Here is a 15,759-nt window from a genome sequence, read left to right on the forward strand (position 1 = left end):
TGCTGATAATCAGCTCAGGATCACCAGAATGTTTGTCAATAATGTAAGTTTCTGTAGATCATCTATAGGGAGCCATCCAAATGTAGTGTGACCATTTATTACACATTTCTTATGTTACAGTGGATGCTTTGGAAGATTTTCCAAGCATTTACTTGATTTTTGTGGTAAAACATTGTCTTGTCTGCACTGGAAAAACATTAGCAGGAGGGGAGCTAAAATAAGGTCAATCAGAACAGTGATATCCCACTTGTGTACTATATTCACAGTAGTAACTAGAGTAGTTTACTCTAACCATTTGAGAACTTATAGAACATTCTGTGTATGTGTTACAGTGGCGAACCCATGTGACAGGAAGAAGTGTGAGTGGCTGTGTTTGCTGAGCCCCAGTGGTCCAGTCTGCACCTGCCCTAATGATCGTGTTGCTGATAACGGCACATGTGTGGAGCTGCCCCCAGCCACTCAGTCCCCCATCAGTGAGTCACTTTTGTGTGATCATACAGGATCAAGCACAGGACTTGAATTCAGCAGACAAAATATCTTCAAAAGAACACAAATTGAACATTTCGTGTAACCCCCACTTCTCTTTTACTCTGCCAGCTCCCTCGTGTAGTGTTCAGTGCCTAAACGGTGGCATCTGTTTCCTGAATGCTCGGAGTCAGCCAAAGTGCCGCTGCCCCACCAGCTACAGCGGGGAGAGGTGCGAGATTGACCAGTGCAGAGACTACTGCAAGAACGGAGGAACATGCACTGCTTCACATGCTGGTACACATTCAGATCATCCATTATTAAGCCTTGTTGGTCTTTATTCCATCATGATTGTCATAGCAGCGGTAGATTGTCGCAGTACTGCTTTACTGTGTTGATTGATTGCACAAGTAGAGTAGCATGCAACTAATCTGTCCCTGGCCTCTAGGTGCTCCTACCTGCCGTTGCCTGACAGGCTTCACTGGACCCAACTGTAACCTGAACACGTGCAAAGACCACTGCCAAAATGGAGGCACCTGTGCGGTCAGCCAGGGCAACCAACCCATGTGCCACTGCCCTGATGGCTTCTTGGGAGACCAGTGCCAGTACAGTGAGTGTTCATGCAGCACACCAGGCTTTATAAACCTGACCACTGTTGCCTGAGTGTTTTTATAGTTAGAAACAACCAAGCTCTAATAAATAGATTAGAGTAAATACCTTACTTTTATTGCCGTGTTGTTCCTAAAGCAGCTTTTAGGAACAAGCTGCTGCTCAGTTTGTCAAATTGGTGAAAATACCGTCAACAAAGGAATTCAACTTAATGGAATAGTTTTAGACAGGTTTGCTTTCATTGAAATGGAACAGAATCTTGTACTGAATCTTGTACAGCCAACCTGTAGGGGAATTCTACTGATTTGAACATGTCTGCATAATTAATTGGTAGAGATATCAGCAAGGTCATTGATGTTTAATGGGTTATTATGGGGATGGTAGGAACCCGAGACAGCAGTATCTACAACACAGTCATTTCACAGCCAGTTCATATACTCTAAAACCTCCAGTGAGCCTACATGTGTCTGAGTGTTTACCTGGAATACTGATAATGCGAAAATAGTGGTAAGTCGTTGAGGACTGTTTTGCCGTACATGCTCTGTATGTACCTCACGTACAAGAATTTATTTAGATTAAAAAAGAAATTTGACCAAAGCCTCCTTCCCAACCAGACTTAATTCATCTGGTTCCTATAACCACCACTGCAAACATTTCTGAATTGTTCATCTAGAATGGAACATTTCACCGTAAACCACTCTTTAATGATTTTGTTTACATCTTAATGAGTTAATCATACAGCAATGGGTAAAATTCCCCTTTAAGAAGCAGGAAGTCTGAACTGCATTATAACGAAGTCTGTATGATGAAGCTAAGAAGTGGGGGGGGAAATCTTGTATGAAAGTAAGTGTAGTGAACAAAAACGTAGCCACCTAGCATTAGTGATATGAGTGATAACTTTAACATTCATGATGATCACCTTCTTAAAACTTTATGCTCAGCGTGTTATTTAACCAACTACGGTGTCTGTATGTTGTCTGATCTAAAGCAAGTTTTAATATAATCTTATTTAAAAGTAAAGGATTGGTCATATAACTATTTACTGTATGAGAAGCCATGTTAAGATGACATTTACTGTTGAATTGAAGAGTTGAGAATGTCCTCCCAGTTCTGAGTAGGAATTCCCAGTTGAGGGCCAACTTTCTTTGGTTTTGGAAATTCAGGAATTGCTGAGTTAGGAGTTTGTCAAGTAATTGTGCACACTGCGTTTGTAACCTATCTACAACCCCAGTCCAATGAAGTTGGGACGTTGTGTAAAACATAAATGAAAACAGAATACGATGATTTGCAAATCCTTTTCAACCTATATTCAGTTGAATACACTACAAACACAAGATATTTAATGTTCAAATGGATAAACTTTATTGTTTTTTGCAAATATTCACTCATTTTAAATTTGATGCCTGCAACACGTTCCAAAGAAGTTGGGACAGGGGCATGTTTACCACTGTGTTACATCACCTTTCCTTTAAACAACACTCAATAAGGGTTTGGGAACTGAGGACACTAATTGTTGAAGCTTTGTAGGTGCAATTCTTTCCCATTCTTCCTTGATGTACAACTTCAGTTGTTTGCACTTCATAATGCGCCACACATTTTCAATGGGAGACAGGTCTGGACTGCAGGCAGGCCAGTCTAATACCCGCACTCTGTTGTAATGTGCAGAATGTGGCTTGGCATTGTCTTGCTGATATAAGCAAGGACGTCCCTGTCGTCCCTTGGATGTTGCTCCAAAATCTGTATGTACCTTTCAGCATTAATGGGACCTTCACAGATGTGCAAGTTACCCATGCCATTGGCACTAACACACCCCCATACCATCAGAGATGCTGGCTTTTGAACTTTGCACTGATAACAATCCGGACAGTCCTTTTCCTCTTTGGCCCGGAGGACACAACGTCCATGATTTCCAAAAACAGTTTGAAATGTGGACTCGTCAGACCACAGGACACATTTCCACTTTGTGTCAGTCCATCTCAGATGAGCTCGGGCCCAGAGAAGCCAGCGGTGTTTCTGGGTGTTGTTGATATATGGCTTTCGCTTTGCATGGCAGAGTTTTAACTTGCACTTGTAGATGGAGCGACGAACTGCGTTCACTGACAGTGATTTTCTGAAGTGTTCCTGAGCCCATGTGGGAATATCCGTTACAGAATGATGTCGGTTTTTAATGCAGTGCCGCCTGAGGGATCGAAGGTCACGGGCATTCAATGTTGGTTTTCTGCCTTGCTGCTTACTTGCAGAGATTTCTCCAGATTCTCTGAATCTTTTGATGATATTATGCACTGTAGATGATGAAATCCCTAAATTCCTTGCGATTGCACGTCGAGAAACGTTGTTCTTAAACTGTTGGACTATTTGCTCACGCAGTTGTTCACAAAGTGGTGAACCTCACCCCATCCTTGCTTGTGAACTACTGAGCCTTTCAGGGATGCTTCTTTTATACCCAATCATGACACTCACCTGTTTCCAATTAACCTGTTCACCTGTTCACCTTTTGTTGCCCCGTCCCAACTTCTTTGGAACATGTTGCAGGCATCAAATTCAATATGAGTGATTATTTGCAAAAAACAATAAAGTTTATCCGTTTGAACGTTAAATATCTTGTCTTTGTAGTGTATTCAACTGAATATAGGTTGAAAAGGATTTGCAAATCATCACAACGTCCCAACTTCATTGCTAATTGGTTTTAATAAGCTTTCATTACTTGTTAGCTACATTAGACTCATATTTCCAGTGCAAAACTAAAGAGACTGATTTATTGCGTTTGGGTTAAAGAGAGAAACTAACTACAAAAACTGAAACTAAGCCAAACTAAAACACCCAGTTTGGTCTTGTAAAGAGTCCATTTATCAAAGAATTTGTATTTATAAGTAAAAGAAAGTAGCTTCGTGATTTCTATCTAAACTCTGAATGCCTAAAAGCTAAATTAATTTCTATTTTGTAGAACACATGTCTACCTACAGCATGTGTCAGTCATTCCTGCAGCATAGAGTTTCTCCTAAACCCCTCCTCTGCTGTCCCCTGCTATCCAGGGCATTGCGATGGTTTGTGTGACAATGGAGGGACGTGTCTGCAGACAGCCAATGGGACCAAGCAGTGTCGCTGCACAGCACAGTTCCAAGGGCCCACTTGCAGCGTGGACAAGTGCATGTACTGTGGAGATGGCAAGTGTATGCCAAAGCGCCCCGAAGGAGTGGCATGCAGGTACAAACCACTCTTTGCTATTATTTCCAGTAAAAGGTATACATATTAGAGACCTAAGTGGCAGACGTTTAGGGGCGCAATAATGATTCCTCTGCTTGAAATTTCCTTCATGGACTTTGATATTTGCTGCTTTTAAAGTCGAATTCTTTAAACTAATGGACAAACCATGACTGTTAGTAATAGTTCTGGCCAAAAATGTCAAAAACAAAAAAAGACACCCATATAATAATGTTTGTTCATGCTGGCACCCCTATGGAGTATGGGATAGTAGTATTGTATGTACTAAGCTAATGCTAAGTCACGTTAACATTTTTGGAGATTTTACATTAAGGACATTAGAGCTCAGCAGAACTTGAAAAAGCTTGAAAAGAGTTTTAAATACGATGATTTCTCTACAAAGAAAAATTACAATAGTCCAGGCTAAGGCCTTCTCTGTGGTTCTTGTTGGGTGTGAAAGCTGGACAATAAATAAGTGAGACGGAAAAGGTACATGTGCTTTTGAACTTGGGCAGCAGAGAAACAAATGGAACCTCAAACAAATCCAGCCTCACCTCTCACTCCAAGTCCTGATAACTACACTGAATCATATATTGGACATATATTCTGAGAAGAACCAGTGTATTGGAAAAGACCATTATGCTAAGGTTAAAGAGGAAGAGGAAGACCAGCAACAATATGGATGGATACATCCATCCATCCATCCATTTTCTAAGCCGCTTCTCCGTCAGGGTCGCGGGGGGGAGCTGGAGCCTATCCCAGCAGTCTTCGGGCGGAAGGCAGGATACACCCTGGACAGGTCGGATGGATACAGTCAGAGAAATTATAAACCAGCCATTCAGAAGCCTGAAAATTCAAACAGATGATAGGACGTTCTGGAGGAACTGTCCAAGCAATCTCCAGCTGTCAGAAACAAGCTGTCGTCGTTGTTTTCAGTTTCTAATGTCTGACCGAAGCACTGAAATGCAGTTCTGTGCACAGTCAGTGACCTATCTAGGACTTCCATAATGCTGATGCATTATGTCTTTATCCATTTAGGATTTTTCCTCTGGTATCTTGGTAAATACAGCCAAACTATCCAATGGTTAGGCCTTAAAAAGCTGGACTAGTTTTCCATTTGGAATTTCAAGAATTTACCTTTTTGTTTCCTACCAAAAATTAAAAAATATTTCTACAATACCAGTATGATGACTGTATTAAATAAAAGCAAAATAAAATTACATTTTTTTTAAGTTCACAGAAATCATTAACCCTTCTCTGAAGGCCTAGAGGGCCCTAAAGGTCCCCACTAGTATAATAGTAGTATATTAATGGATATTGTGTCCACAAGTATAATATAAATACTAAACTGTTGGTATCAGTGCTAAGCTATTACTTAGTAAATGGTTGCATTGTTGAGTTAAAGCAAGTACTGTGTTTTCTATGTTCTTGTAGCTGTGGTAGTGACATACTACAGCCCAGCTGCTACAACTGCAATAACTTCTGCATCAACGGACTCTGTTCTATAGATCATCGCACCATGCTTCCACAGTGCAAGTAAGAACAGCACTCCCAGACCCTCATTCATAACACAGACCTTCCATCACACACACTGTAATATATGCACTCACAGTACTGTAGATGACTACATTGAGGATAATGTATTACATGAGACCTGCTCCTTTAGAACCTGCTCTAAAACATATGTTGAAACTGGTAATTGTTGTGTTGAATTAGAGGTGTTTGAGTAAGGAAATCATCTAACTGTACTGAACTCCAGCCCTCTTAGCCATAGACACTAAACACAACTGGCTTAACTCCTGACTTAAATGGTTATACCTATGTTGTATACAAGTAGACTACATACAAAACAAGATAAACAAATACATCAGGCTCACAATCATCACTCATTTCTAAAGGTTTTTGCAGACCCTCCCTCTTTTTTGCTACTGCAAATCGAACATTTTACCCCACAATACTCATAAAAAGGCTACAAGATCCTAGGACTGGAAAATTCTCCCAAACCTGGTCTGACCCTGGCTCAAAACCAAATCAGCTAGCAGTCCTCTTAAGTGTTTGTTCTAATGTGTTTATAGGTGTCCTTCAGGCTGGCACGGGTATCGATGTGAGATCACTGCCTATCCTGCAGGTTCTGGAGATTCGTCTGGAAGTAAGTGGCTGTTTCTGTGTATAACATCGCTGTCAGGGCTGGTGACCTGAGGTGGTCTCTAACATGTTCTCTCTGTGTGCAGACGCTGCCTCTGTGATCATTCCAGTGCTACTGCTGCTAATACTGGCGCTCCTGGTGGTTGGCGCCATCTTGTGGTATAAGAAGAGAATGCGAGGGTGAGTAAATGTCTCTCAGTGGAGATACAGATGAGCTGCTGAGAGTCTGAGTGTGTCACTCACTGAACCAGATAATGAACTCCCTCAACTAGATTTACTGATCAGCTCGTACTCACCACCCTCTTCACACACTCAGGCTTTCTTTTAGCACTCTTTTAACCCCCATCACTCCTCTTTTACTTTACCTCAACGGCCGATTCTCACTCGTTAACCTTTCTATCTATCGATTCGGCTATCAGTCTGTCCGTCTATTTACCTGCCTGTCTCTCTCTTATTCTCTGTTTCACATTCTCTCTCTTTCTGATGTTCTCTATTTGTCTTTCTCTCTTATTCTCTCTCCCTCGCTAATTTTCTCTTTTTGTTCCTTCTGGTCTCTGTCACTCTCTCTCTCACTCCCTCCGTCCTTTCTCCCATTCATTCTTTTCTTGGTCATTTACTCTTGCCGTCTCCCTCTTTCTCTCTCTTTCTCTCTCATACTTTCTTCCTCTCTTGTTCTCCTATTTGATTTTTCTGCAATTCTCTTTTTCACACTTGATCTTTCTCTCTTGCTCTCTCTCCAAGTATCACTTCATGCCTTCCTTCCTTCCTTCCTTCCTTCCTTCCCCTCTCTCTCTCTCTCTCTCTCTCTCTCTCTCTCTCTCTCTCTCTCTCTCTCTCTCTCTCTCTCTCTCTCTCTGTGTGTGTGGGTAACTGTGTGTCTCTGTCTCCAGGTCTATGAGGCGGGCCAAGCCCAGCTCCAGATGCTTGCGGTAACTCTAACTCTCTAACAGCAGGCTTCCATCCTCCATCTGTACCTCCATGCCTCCATCCTCCTCTCCTCCTCTTTTCTTTCACACTCACAGTGTATCAGTCCATCCCCGTCCCTGTGCCGTGTTTTTTTTTTTTTTTTTTTTTTTTTTTTTTTAATCGTGCTTCTGCCTAGACGAGCCTTTAGAACACAGGGATCTATTGAGTGAAGCTAAAATAGATCGGCTGGTTGCGTGCAGGATGCAGCGGTGGGCTGTGTTCTGTGTGTCTGAGCCCCTCCTCATCCTGTAGACGTGTCTGTATGTAGGTGTGCGTCAGTGTGAGTGAACAGTTGCGTTGTGCTTGTGTGAGCTCTAGTGAATCTTGTCTTGTGGATATCCAGCTTTCTGAGCCAGCAGCGTGGACACGCCCACTGTGGCAGCGTCCGCATGAAAGCTATTGGATGCTCCCTCAAATGTGATGGTTTCTTGCATGCGTGTCTGGGGGGGGGGGTGTGGGTGTGGGTGCGGGTGTGGGTGCGTGTGTGTGCCGTGTGTGGTTGAGTTTAGGGCTGGGTGACAGGGCAGTGTTAACAGGTACCACCAGCATGATTGACAAGAAAGATAATGGTGGACTGAAATGGAATCTGCTCACTTATTTAATGAATTTAATGTGAATAATATTTCCCTGTAATGTTTTAGTCAGTTTCACTGAATCAATGGTTGGTAAAACAATGGATTGTTGCGTTCCATGATTGTTATTAGGCTACAATAGAGCAGTTTAATGGAGAATTTACCAGTTTTTCATTATTTAATCTTTGAGAGGGAAAGTCATTCAGAGTAGTTTGATGTGAAATGCTTTGTTCTGCTGAAACTTACCAACTACGATTTTTTTTTCTATGGGGTTCACAATGTCTGTAATGCAAATATAGCCATTTTATTTACTATCTAATCCGTCAATGAACATTCACATTCATACAAGTTTTTAAGTGTGCATATATATTTACAATAGTGTTTTAGAAGTGTATCGTGGTAAGTATTGGTAAATCTGAAGAAAGGACTGTTCTTTGTGTACTGTTTAATCATACTGAAATTTCATATAATAACCATCTGTGCAAGAGTTTTTAGAGGCATTAATTGCCGCACTGAACACTTTATCTACAATGGAGCATTTCACATTAAACAAAAATGTCTTTGTTTACATCTTAATGCAGGGTTGTCACACAACCACTAAAAGGGCCATATTAAAAAATCTCAGCTAATCTGTCTGCCATCTGTTTTTATTTCATTTGTATGTAACTTTGTGCCACGACCAGAATGGGCTATTAATTATTCAAAATATGCCAAAACTAGAACGGCAAAATAGGCGTTGAATACTTACTCAAAAATAATTCTAAATAAGAATGAATTGTATTAGGTAGTTGTTTTAAACTGCTGATTTGCTTATTAGACACCAGGCATCTTTTCTTTTGTTGTAACCGCTGACCCACAGATATTTGTTGGCAGAAGGTGGTCAGAATGCACACTATGTTGTGGTGCATGCTGGGGACTGTAGTGCATATCCAGGGTGAAACGGGCTGCTAAGAATAGAAAATTACAACATTTTCATGGGCCAAATAGAACTGTGTCATGGGCCTGACTTGTCCCTTGGGCCTTGTGTTTGACACATGGGTTTTAATGATTTAATTGTGCTAAAATAATGCCAGCTCAATTCCACCTCCACTATAGTGATGAGACTGTCTTGTATTTTCCACTTTAAGCAGACTGAATTAGTGGCCAAGTACACAAAAATTGATTGTGAAATATGATTTTTTAAATTTTTTATTTTATCGCCCAGCCCTAGTATGAATTATGATGTGTAGTGTGTGCTGGCCGTGTCTGTGAGTAGTTTGGGTCTAGGCCTCCTCGACACTGTGTATTCTTGTGCCTCGACTGTTTGCTAAACAACCTCCTAGAGTCTCGAATGGGGACTGACACTCCCCCCCTCGTGTGTATGTGTATCAACAGTGCTAAGGGATTCCAGCACCAGAGGATGACTAATGGAGCCATGAATGTAGAGATTGGGAACCCTGCATACAAGATTTACGAAGGAGAGCCGGACGATGATGCCGGAGAGCTGCTAGACTCAGACTTCACTTTGGACCCAGACAAGGTAACCATTACATCCTACATGCACAAATAAACAATGGCAGCATGAGCTGTTTTCCCTCCTCAGGGTTCTGTAATGAAGGTATGATATAATGATGGAGATCTACTACACACAAATATGCAGATGGTTCAAGCTACACAAACATGATGCTGCTTGTTGCGTTTTAAAATCTCACAACATGGTTCATAACATGATGAAAATCCAAGCTGTGCTGTAACAGGTGCTGTAGTAATAGCCAAGCATGGCTGTCTAGTATCGCCAGCATGCTTTCTGGCAGTCAGCTCTGATAGCTGACCTGCAGTTCAACAAGTCTCTTACAGATAAACGCAGCTTTGATTTGACTCCACAAGATGCTGTTTAGCTAGACATTTGTTTAAATAAACAACTAGGAAGCAAAATGGCTAATCAGTTGTTTTGGCGATACTTTGTACTTCAATATTTGCATACAGTGGAAAAAGGACAGTTAAATTGTGCATCGCAGTCGTGTGTGTGATAATTGTTGGTTAAAACTTTATGATCATGACAGCCCTATCTGTTAATCTCTCAGCTGTTTGTAACTGAAATCTAAAAATTCAGTTTGACACACTCTTCACCCTTGTAGCCAAGGCACGTTCAGTGTCTGATGTTTTCCAGTTTTGCACTGGCATCAGTTAGCACTTTGCAAACTTCATGTCCTAAATCATCACACCCTTTTTAATTACTCCATAACAGACTTGCTTATAAGGAGACTGAATGATGTACTGTTAACTCTTCAGTTTTGTTTAGATAGTCCCCTATAGATTATCCACAGGTGTTCAAATGATCAACAAACTATCTGGTGAATTTTGCCTGCCTCGTTAAGATTAGGTTTAGTGCCAAGATTAGGTTTAGTGTAAGGCTTACGCTTAGGTTTTGGATCGAGGTTATGTTTAGGCTTAGAGTGAATTTTGTTTAATGAAGTTCCACAGATTTTGCAGTTTCTGTATGAAATGGTTAAAGTCATTCAGAGTGGTTTGATGTGAAATGCTCTATTCTAGAGAATCTTTTTGAAATTAGAGGTGTTCACAGTGGCGGTGATGAGAATTAAGCACATTGCCTGATGCTTTGACATCATTGTTTTGAGAAGATTTTTGTTCAAAAGGTATTTTTAAACACATTCGGATGCACAGGTTGTTGTGGGATAAAATAGTCTCTGGTTAAAACATAAACACTCGTGAAAACACAGGTTTACTGGTTGTTTTGGATTGTACATAAAACGGCTGTATTTGTGGACATTGCAACACTTGGATCCCATCACTACCAGATAAGTGGTAAGTTTCAGTTTTGAAGATGATATTAATTAATAGATATTTAATTATATAGTAGTTAAAGGCATGGTTAACATCCACCAAGCATCTACAGGTGGCTATCCGAGAAAAGTGTTACCCTGTTATCTGATCATATGGCTGCTGCTACTGTTTTTAGCTATGCACCAATATTTTTGAGCTTCGTAGCTCCAAAAAAAATAAGCAGAGTTTGGACTGGAAGTGTATTTTGTTCATGTTGGCTAACCTCTGTATCTCTTTCTCCCTCAGCCCACTAACTTCACCAACCCTGTGTATGCCACACTCTACATGGGCGCCCACAACAGCCGCAACTCTCTGGCCAGCACAGATGAGAAGAAGGAGCTGCTGTCCGCAGGGGACGAGGACATGGGCGACCCGCTGGCATAGAGCCACCCTCCCTCAGATGCCACTCCCCTTCATGCCTTTAAACATCAGAAGAAAAGCAACAACGAGAGTGAGAACACTGTATAAAATGTTAAAAAAAAAAAAAAAAATGAAGGACTACTTTTGTATGTGATTGCAGTATTATATTTTATTCTTTGACAAATCCTTCCGGTCAAAAAAAGAAAACATTTTTCTATACCTTTTTTTTTTTTTTCTTTTCTTTTTTTTTTGGGTAGTCATTGCTCACCTAGCAACCCTCTCTCCCCCCTCCATGTAGCCTCTACCTCTGTGCTAAATGAGATGCCAACAACAGAGTAACAACAATGGAACTATTTTGATTGTTTTTTATGTATGAACTGTGTAGAAACCATTGTTTCATATGAATAGGAAATAGCCAAGTTTTTGGGGTTTTTTTGTTTGTTTGTTTGTTTGTTTTGTTTTGTTTTGTTTTGTTTTTGCCAGTGATCCAGTAACTGAGAGGAGGAGGCGGGCTGAATGCCGAGTTCTGATTGGTCCATGTCCCCTGTGTGTGTGTTGTGTGTGTGTGTGTGTGTGTGTGTGTGTGTGTGTGTGTGTGTGTGTGTGTGTGTGTGTGTGTGTGTGTGTGTGTGTTGGTGTGTTTTGCTGGAGGAGAGGGGTGTGTGAGTGTGTGGGTGTGTGGGTGAGGAGACATGGTAAACTAGGCTTATGATGATTGTCTTACTCCTTGCACAGATGGATTTTATATATATTTCCGTATATATATATATATATATATATATATATATATATATATATATATATATATATATATACATTTTAACGGAAGTGACCTGAAAAATATTCCCAAGAACAGCAACCATACAGCAGTATATAATCATTTGCGGTTTTAGAGTTTGTGTAGGGTACAGTACTGTCATAAGTGAATGAATGAATGAATGAATGAAAGATTGATCTGGTAGACAGACGGAGTAAAAGTGGTTATTTTGAGAGGACATTCCAGAACTGATTCCAGGTTGTCTTTGTGGCCTTTGTATGTGTGTCAGCAGTTGTCCAAAGGAATGATAGTTGGAAGCAGGGAATGAATTGTTTGTTAGTCTCCCCTGATGCCATGTCTTCCAGGAGGAAAGGGACCATAAGGAGGAAAAATGGAATTGCCAAGCTTTTGTTTTCATTTGGTGGGATTTCAAGGGATAACTATTATATACCAATTCAGTTTATTATTTTCTTTTTTTTTTTTTTTTCTTTTAATAGCGTGGTGACATTGTTTTTAAATGCTCTTTGGAAGTTCATTCTGCTGTGTGTGGATGTGCATATGTGTGCGTGTGTGGAGTCTGTGGACTCAAGTTGCCCTCCTGCCCTGACTCACTGCCTCGCTGCTAGTGCTGCCATTGTCATTTTTTTTTCCCCACAGGGAAAATCAGCTCAACCCGCTGCTTCTTTCAGAGGTGAAAAGCCAGCCAGGTCTGCCACAGACTAATGCATGTAACATGGAAACGTTAACAGTGTTCACCGTCTGCAACTTCCATGTCCACCTCGTTTTCACCGTCAGATGTAATTTAGTGAAGTCTAAGGTCTACTTTGTGTTTTTTTTTTTTTTTTTCCAATCAATCATAAACTGCTTACATACAACTCTTACCACCATTTCGGTACTTTTGTTGATTTTGTTTTAATTCTGTTTTTTTCTTTTTATATATACAGAATAATTAAACTGCTTTTTATAGTAGAAATGCATGGTGGCTCAGCCCTTCTTTTTGAGAGATAGAGTAATGTTTCACTATTTTTTGCTGGAGAACTTCATAAACTACAGAAAGTAAACGGATATTGTTATAATTACAAAATAAAAATCAGTGTGTACAGAAAATAAACCTGGTTTCTGGTTCAGTGGCCTACTTCGCACTGCTGGAGTCTCAGAAGGAAATTGCAACTAAGACAGGGAGTATTACGATGTGATTTGCCCAATGATGCACAGCAAATGATGGCAGATTTTCCGGTTCTAAAAACAATAAATGCACTTGTTTCAATTTTAGGAAACTAGGATGTCTTACAGTGTTTAGCCAATTAAAACCTCAGTATCATGTAAACAACAAAAAATGCAGATTCATTTGTTAAATAAACACCTTTGGAGAATCTAGGGTGCTTGAATAGTGGTGGACAATATTGTTATTGTAATGAAACTGTCACATTATATCACAATATGCTTTACAGAGCACACTGTGGATATTGTCAGTACTTTACAAGCTCTGAGCAACCATGTTTTATTACAAAGAGAGCATAACTAGCCTTTTTTAATCAAACTGCAGTTCAGTATGTTAAATAAAATTATATATTAATAGTTTTTGACAGTAACCAACCTTAGAAGAAAACAGAATTGTGACGCATGTATCAAGTAAATATTTAGAATTGATAAGTATTGAGATTTTTGCCTTACCACCAAGTTCTAAGCTTCATAGAAAAAAGCTTATATGACAAAAAAGTCCAATGTGCTGAATTCATTATCTGTTTTCATGAGCAAACGGATGCAAAGATAAGAGGTACAATCAGGTACATTCTACCTTTATTTGTGCTTCTTTTCACAATTTGGAATGGCTTACGTTGGTACAGTGGTGCAGTATTTGAATGGCCTTCAACAGCACAGTTTTGTCTTTTCCATAAAACAAATGACATAATTTAAGAGACTTTATAAAACAAATCCACAGCATAAGACCTAGTGTTGCATATACACTTTCTTCCTCTAAAACACAGAGGCATTACGTAGTGTGCTACTATAGTGATGTGTCCCTTTTTATGACATTCCTATTGTGCCCAATCTCGCAATCATTTTTGCTTCTCTATGGCTAGTGCAAGGGAAACCACCATCCTCAGAACATTTCAGTGTTCCCAAATAATATAGAATAATCATAACCCACCAAACCAATTACAGGCTGTCATCATGTATGAGTAAACCATAACCTGAAATTCTGCCTCATCTCTTCAGCATAAGGCATTGAGATGGAACCTGGAGTGTTCAGTGGCTCTTTTTCATGTTGATCTATTGAACATAACACTTACTTCACTGTAGTCGTCATAATTGTGGTATACATTTGACATTTAGTTAAAGGAAAATATCAAAAATGCACATGTATACATGATGCAGCCTAGAGCTAACGTCAAAGGACGAGAGGTGCATGCACATTAAGGCTTTCATGAGCAAAGTCTAGGTGCGCAGATACGAGTCATTAAACTATACAGAGTCAGTAAAACTAACCGCTTAATGTAACAAAATGTTAGCAGTTTTGTACAACACAAGGATAGGTGCACTTAATGCAAGGCACATACACAGTTGCCTGCTACAGTATGACAGACCCCTAACAGCAACAGCATTTTAAAATATGCCCCCTTAAATCTACAATACAATGCACTGCAATTTTAGGATACTTGGCTATTTACAGGTTAAGTAGCTGTTACAAAATTAAGTAGATGATACAAAAAAGTAAGTACAAAAAAAAATCAGTACAAAAGTATGAACATTTTTGGCTAAATATTTATGCAAATAATACTGTCTGGATAAAAAGGTACTTCTTTAAGAACAAAAAAATGAAAAAAGGTTTGGTCTGACTAGCTTTCCTCAATGTCCTCATGTCACTGTGTAGGTATCTGCAAAAAAAAAATAAAAACCAGAAAATAAAAAAACAAGTAATAAAAAAAAAAAGCTGGGAGAAAAAGGCCCTAAATATCCAGGCATCCCCTCGGGCCAGTCTCTCCATCAATGAGTTTTACTTTAGATTGCACAATGTGAGGAAGGCCATGTTTGTTGGAGTGTCACTGTTGTTGGCCGGCTCTTCAGATTTGGGAAGGAAAAGTTTGTGGTCTCCTCAGTGCACACCACTGTCCGGGAAGTCGCCTTTTTCCTCCCCGCCCCCAGCAAGGCCGCACACTGATGCTCTTTGGGCTTTGTGTGTGTATGTTTGTGTGAGTGAGGAAAGGGTGGTAACGTTTCATGTCTATGTTTTTATAGTTTTGTTGAGAGAGAAGGAGCCTCCAGTGCAGCAGTCAGAAAGGTCTTCCTTTTCCGTGAATAAATAAGGACCCCCCTCCCCCAGCCGACACCTTCCGGATGGCAGTTTGGTCCCGGCCTATACATACAGTCACTGTGAGTTGCAGAGAGGTGCCACTTTCAAGGGCAAAGCGGGGAGGCTGGGACAGGGTGAGTGTGTGAGGGGTCTTTAGGGTCGCTTCCACCCATTTCGGATCACCGCGTCAGCTCGCAGGAAGGGCTGGCTTCGGAGATCTGTGAGTGGGGAAGGGAGAGAGTTAGAGCAGGGAACACCGCAGTTAAATGGGACCACAAAACTTCAGACTTAGCAGTACTCACTGAAACACATGTTTAATGCACACAAGACTTATTTTGTAGTCTAATTTTGTAGTTTAATGATTTGTAAAGGTGTAGAAAAAAAGACTTCACTAACATGCACTGGTATTTTGGACAAAATTCTGAGGCTACATTCAAATAGAAAATAAGCACAAAAAAAATCTTTGTCTAGATTCTGTTTGTATTCATTGTATTTTAAAAAGAATTCTGAATCATACTCAAATAATTAACCAAATTAAATTGGTAAAATTTAAGATTTCACAGTAC

The 15,759-nt window shown here is 40.2% G+C and overlaps 2 protein-coding genes across 8 annotated transcripts in view; one reads left to right on the top strand and one right to left on the bottom strand.

Annotated features, from left to right (window-relative positions):
- Positions 1-11,326, top strand: part of lrp1ab (low density lipoprotein receptor-related protein 1Ab) — a 189,255-nt gene extending 177,929 nt beyond the window's left edge. The window contains exons 81-90 of one of the 2 annotated variants that reach the window (XM_037540882.1): positions 333-473; positions 598-762; positions 914-1,075; positions 4,107-4,278; positions 5,710-5,811; positions 6,351-6,424; positions 6,507-6,600; positions 7,311-7,349; positions 9,333-9,477; positions 11,028-11,326. In XM_037540882.1, coding sequence (XP_037396779.1) covers positions 333-473; positions 598-762; positions 914-1,075; positions 4,107-4,278; positions 5,710-5,811; positions 6,351-6,424; positions 6,507-6,600; positions 7,311-7,349; positions 9,333-9,477; positions 11,028-11,165 — 1,232 coding nt within the window. In that variant the 3' untranslated portion in view covers positions 11,166-11,326. The remainder of the gene's footprint in view (positions 1-332; positions 474-597; positions 763-913; positions 1,076-4,106; positions 4,279-5,709; positions 5,812-6,350; positions 6,425-6,506; positions 6,601-7,310; positions 7,350-9,332; positions 9,478-11,027) is intronic. The other variant, XM_017694300.2, reaches the window with a different exon arrangement.
- Positions 11,327-13,676: 2,350 nt separating this feature from the next.
- fmnl3 (formin-like 3) overlaps positions 13,677-15,759 on the bottom strand; it is a 64,937-nt gene continuing 62,854 nt past the window's right edge. For all 6 annotated transcript variants that reach the window (XM_017694298.2, XM_017694297.2, XM_017694296.2 and 3 more), the window contains one exon: positions 13,677-15,411. In XM_017694298.2, the coding sequence (XP_017549787.2) occupies positions 15,347-15,411 (65 nt within the window). In that variant the 3' untranslated portion in view covers positions 13,677-15,346. The remainder of the gene's footprint in view (positions 15,412-15,759) is intronic.

Source organism: Pygocentrus nattereri, chromosome 9 (genome assembly GCF_015220715.1).
Source record: "Pygocentrus nattereri isolate fPygNat1 chromosome 9, fPygNat1.pri, whole genome shotgun sequence".
Lineage (NCBI taxonomy): Eukaryota > Metazoa > Chordata > Actinopteri > Characiformes > Serrasalmidae > Pygocentrus > Pygocentrus nattereri.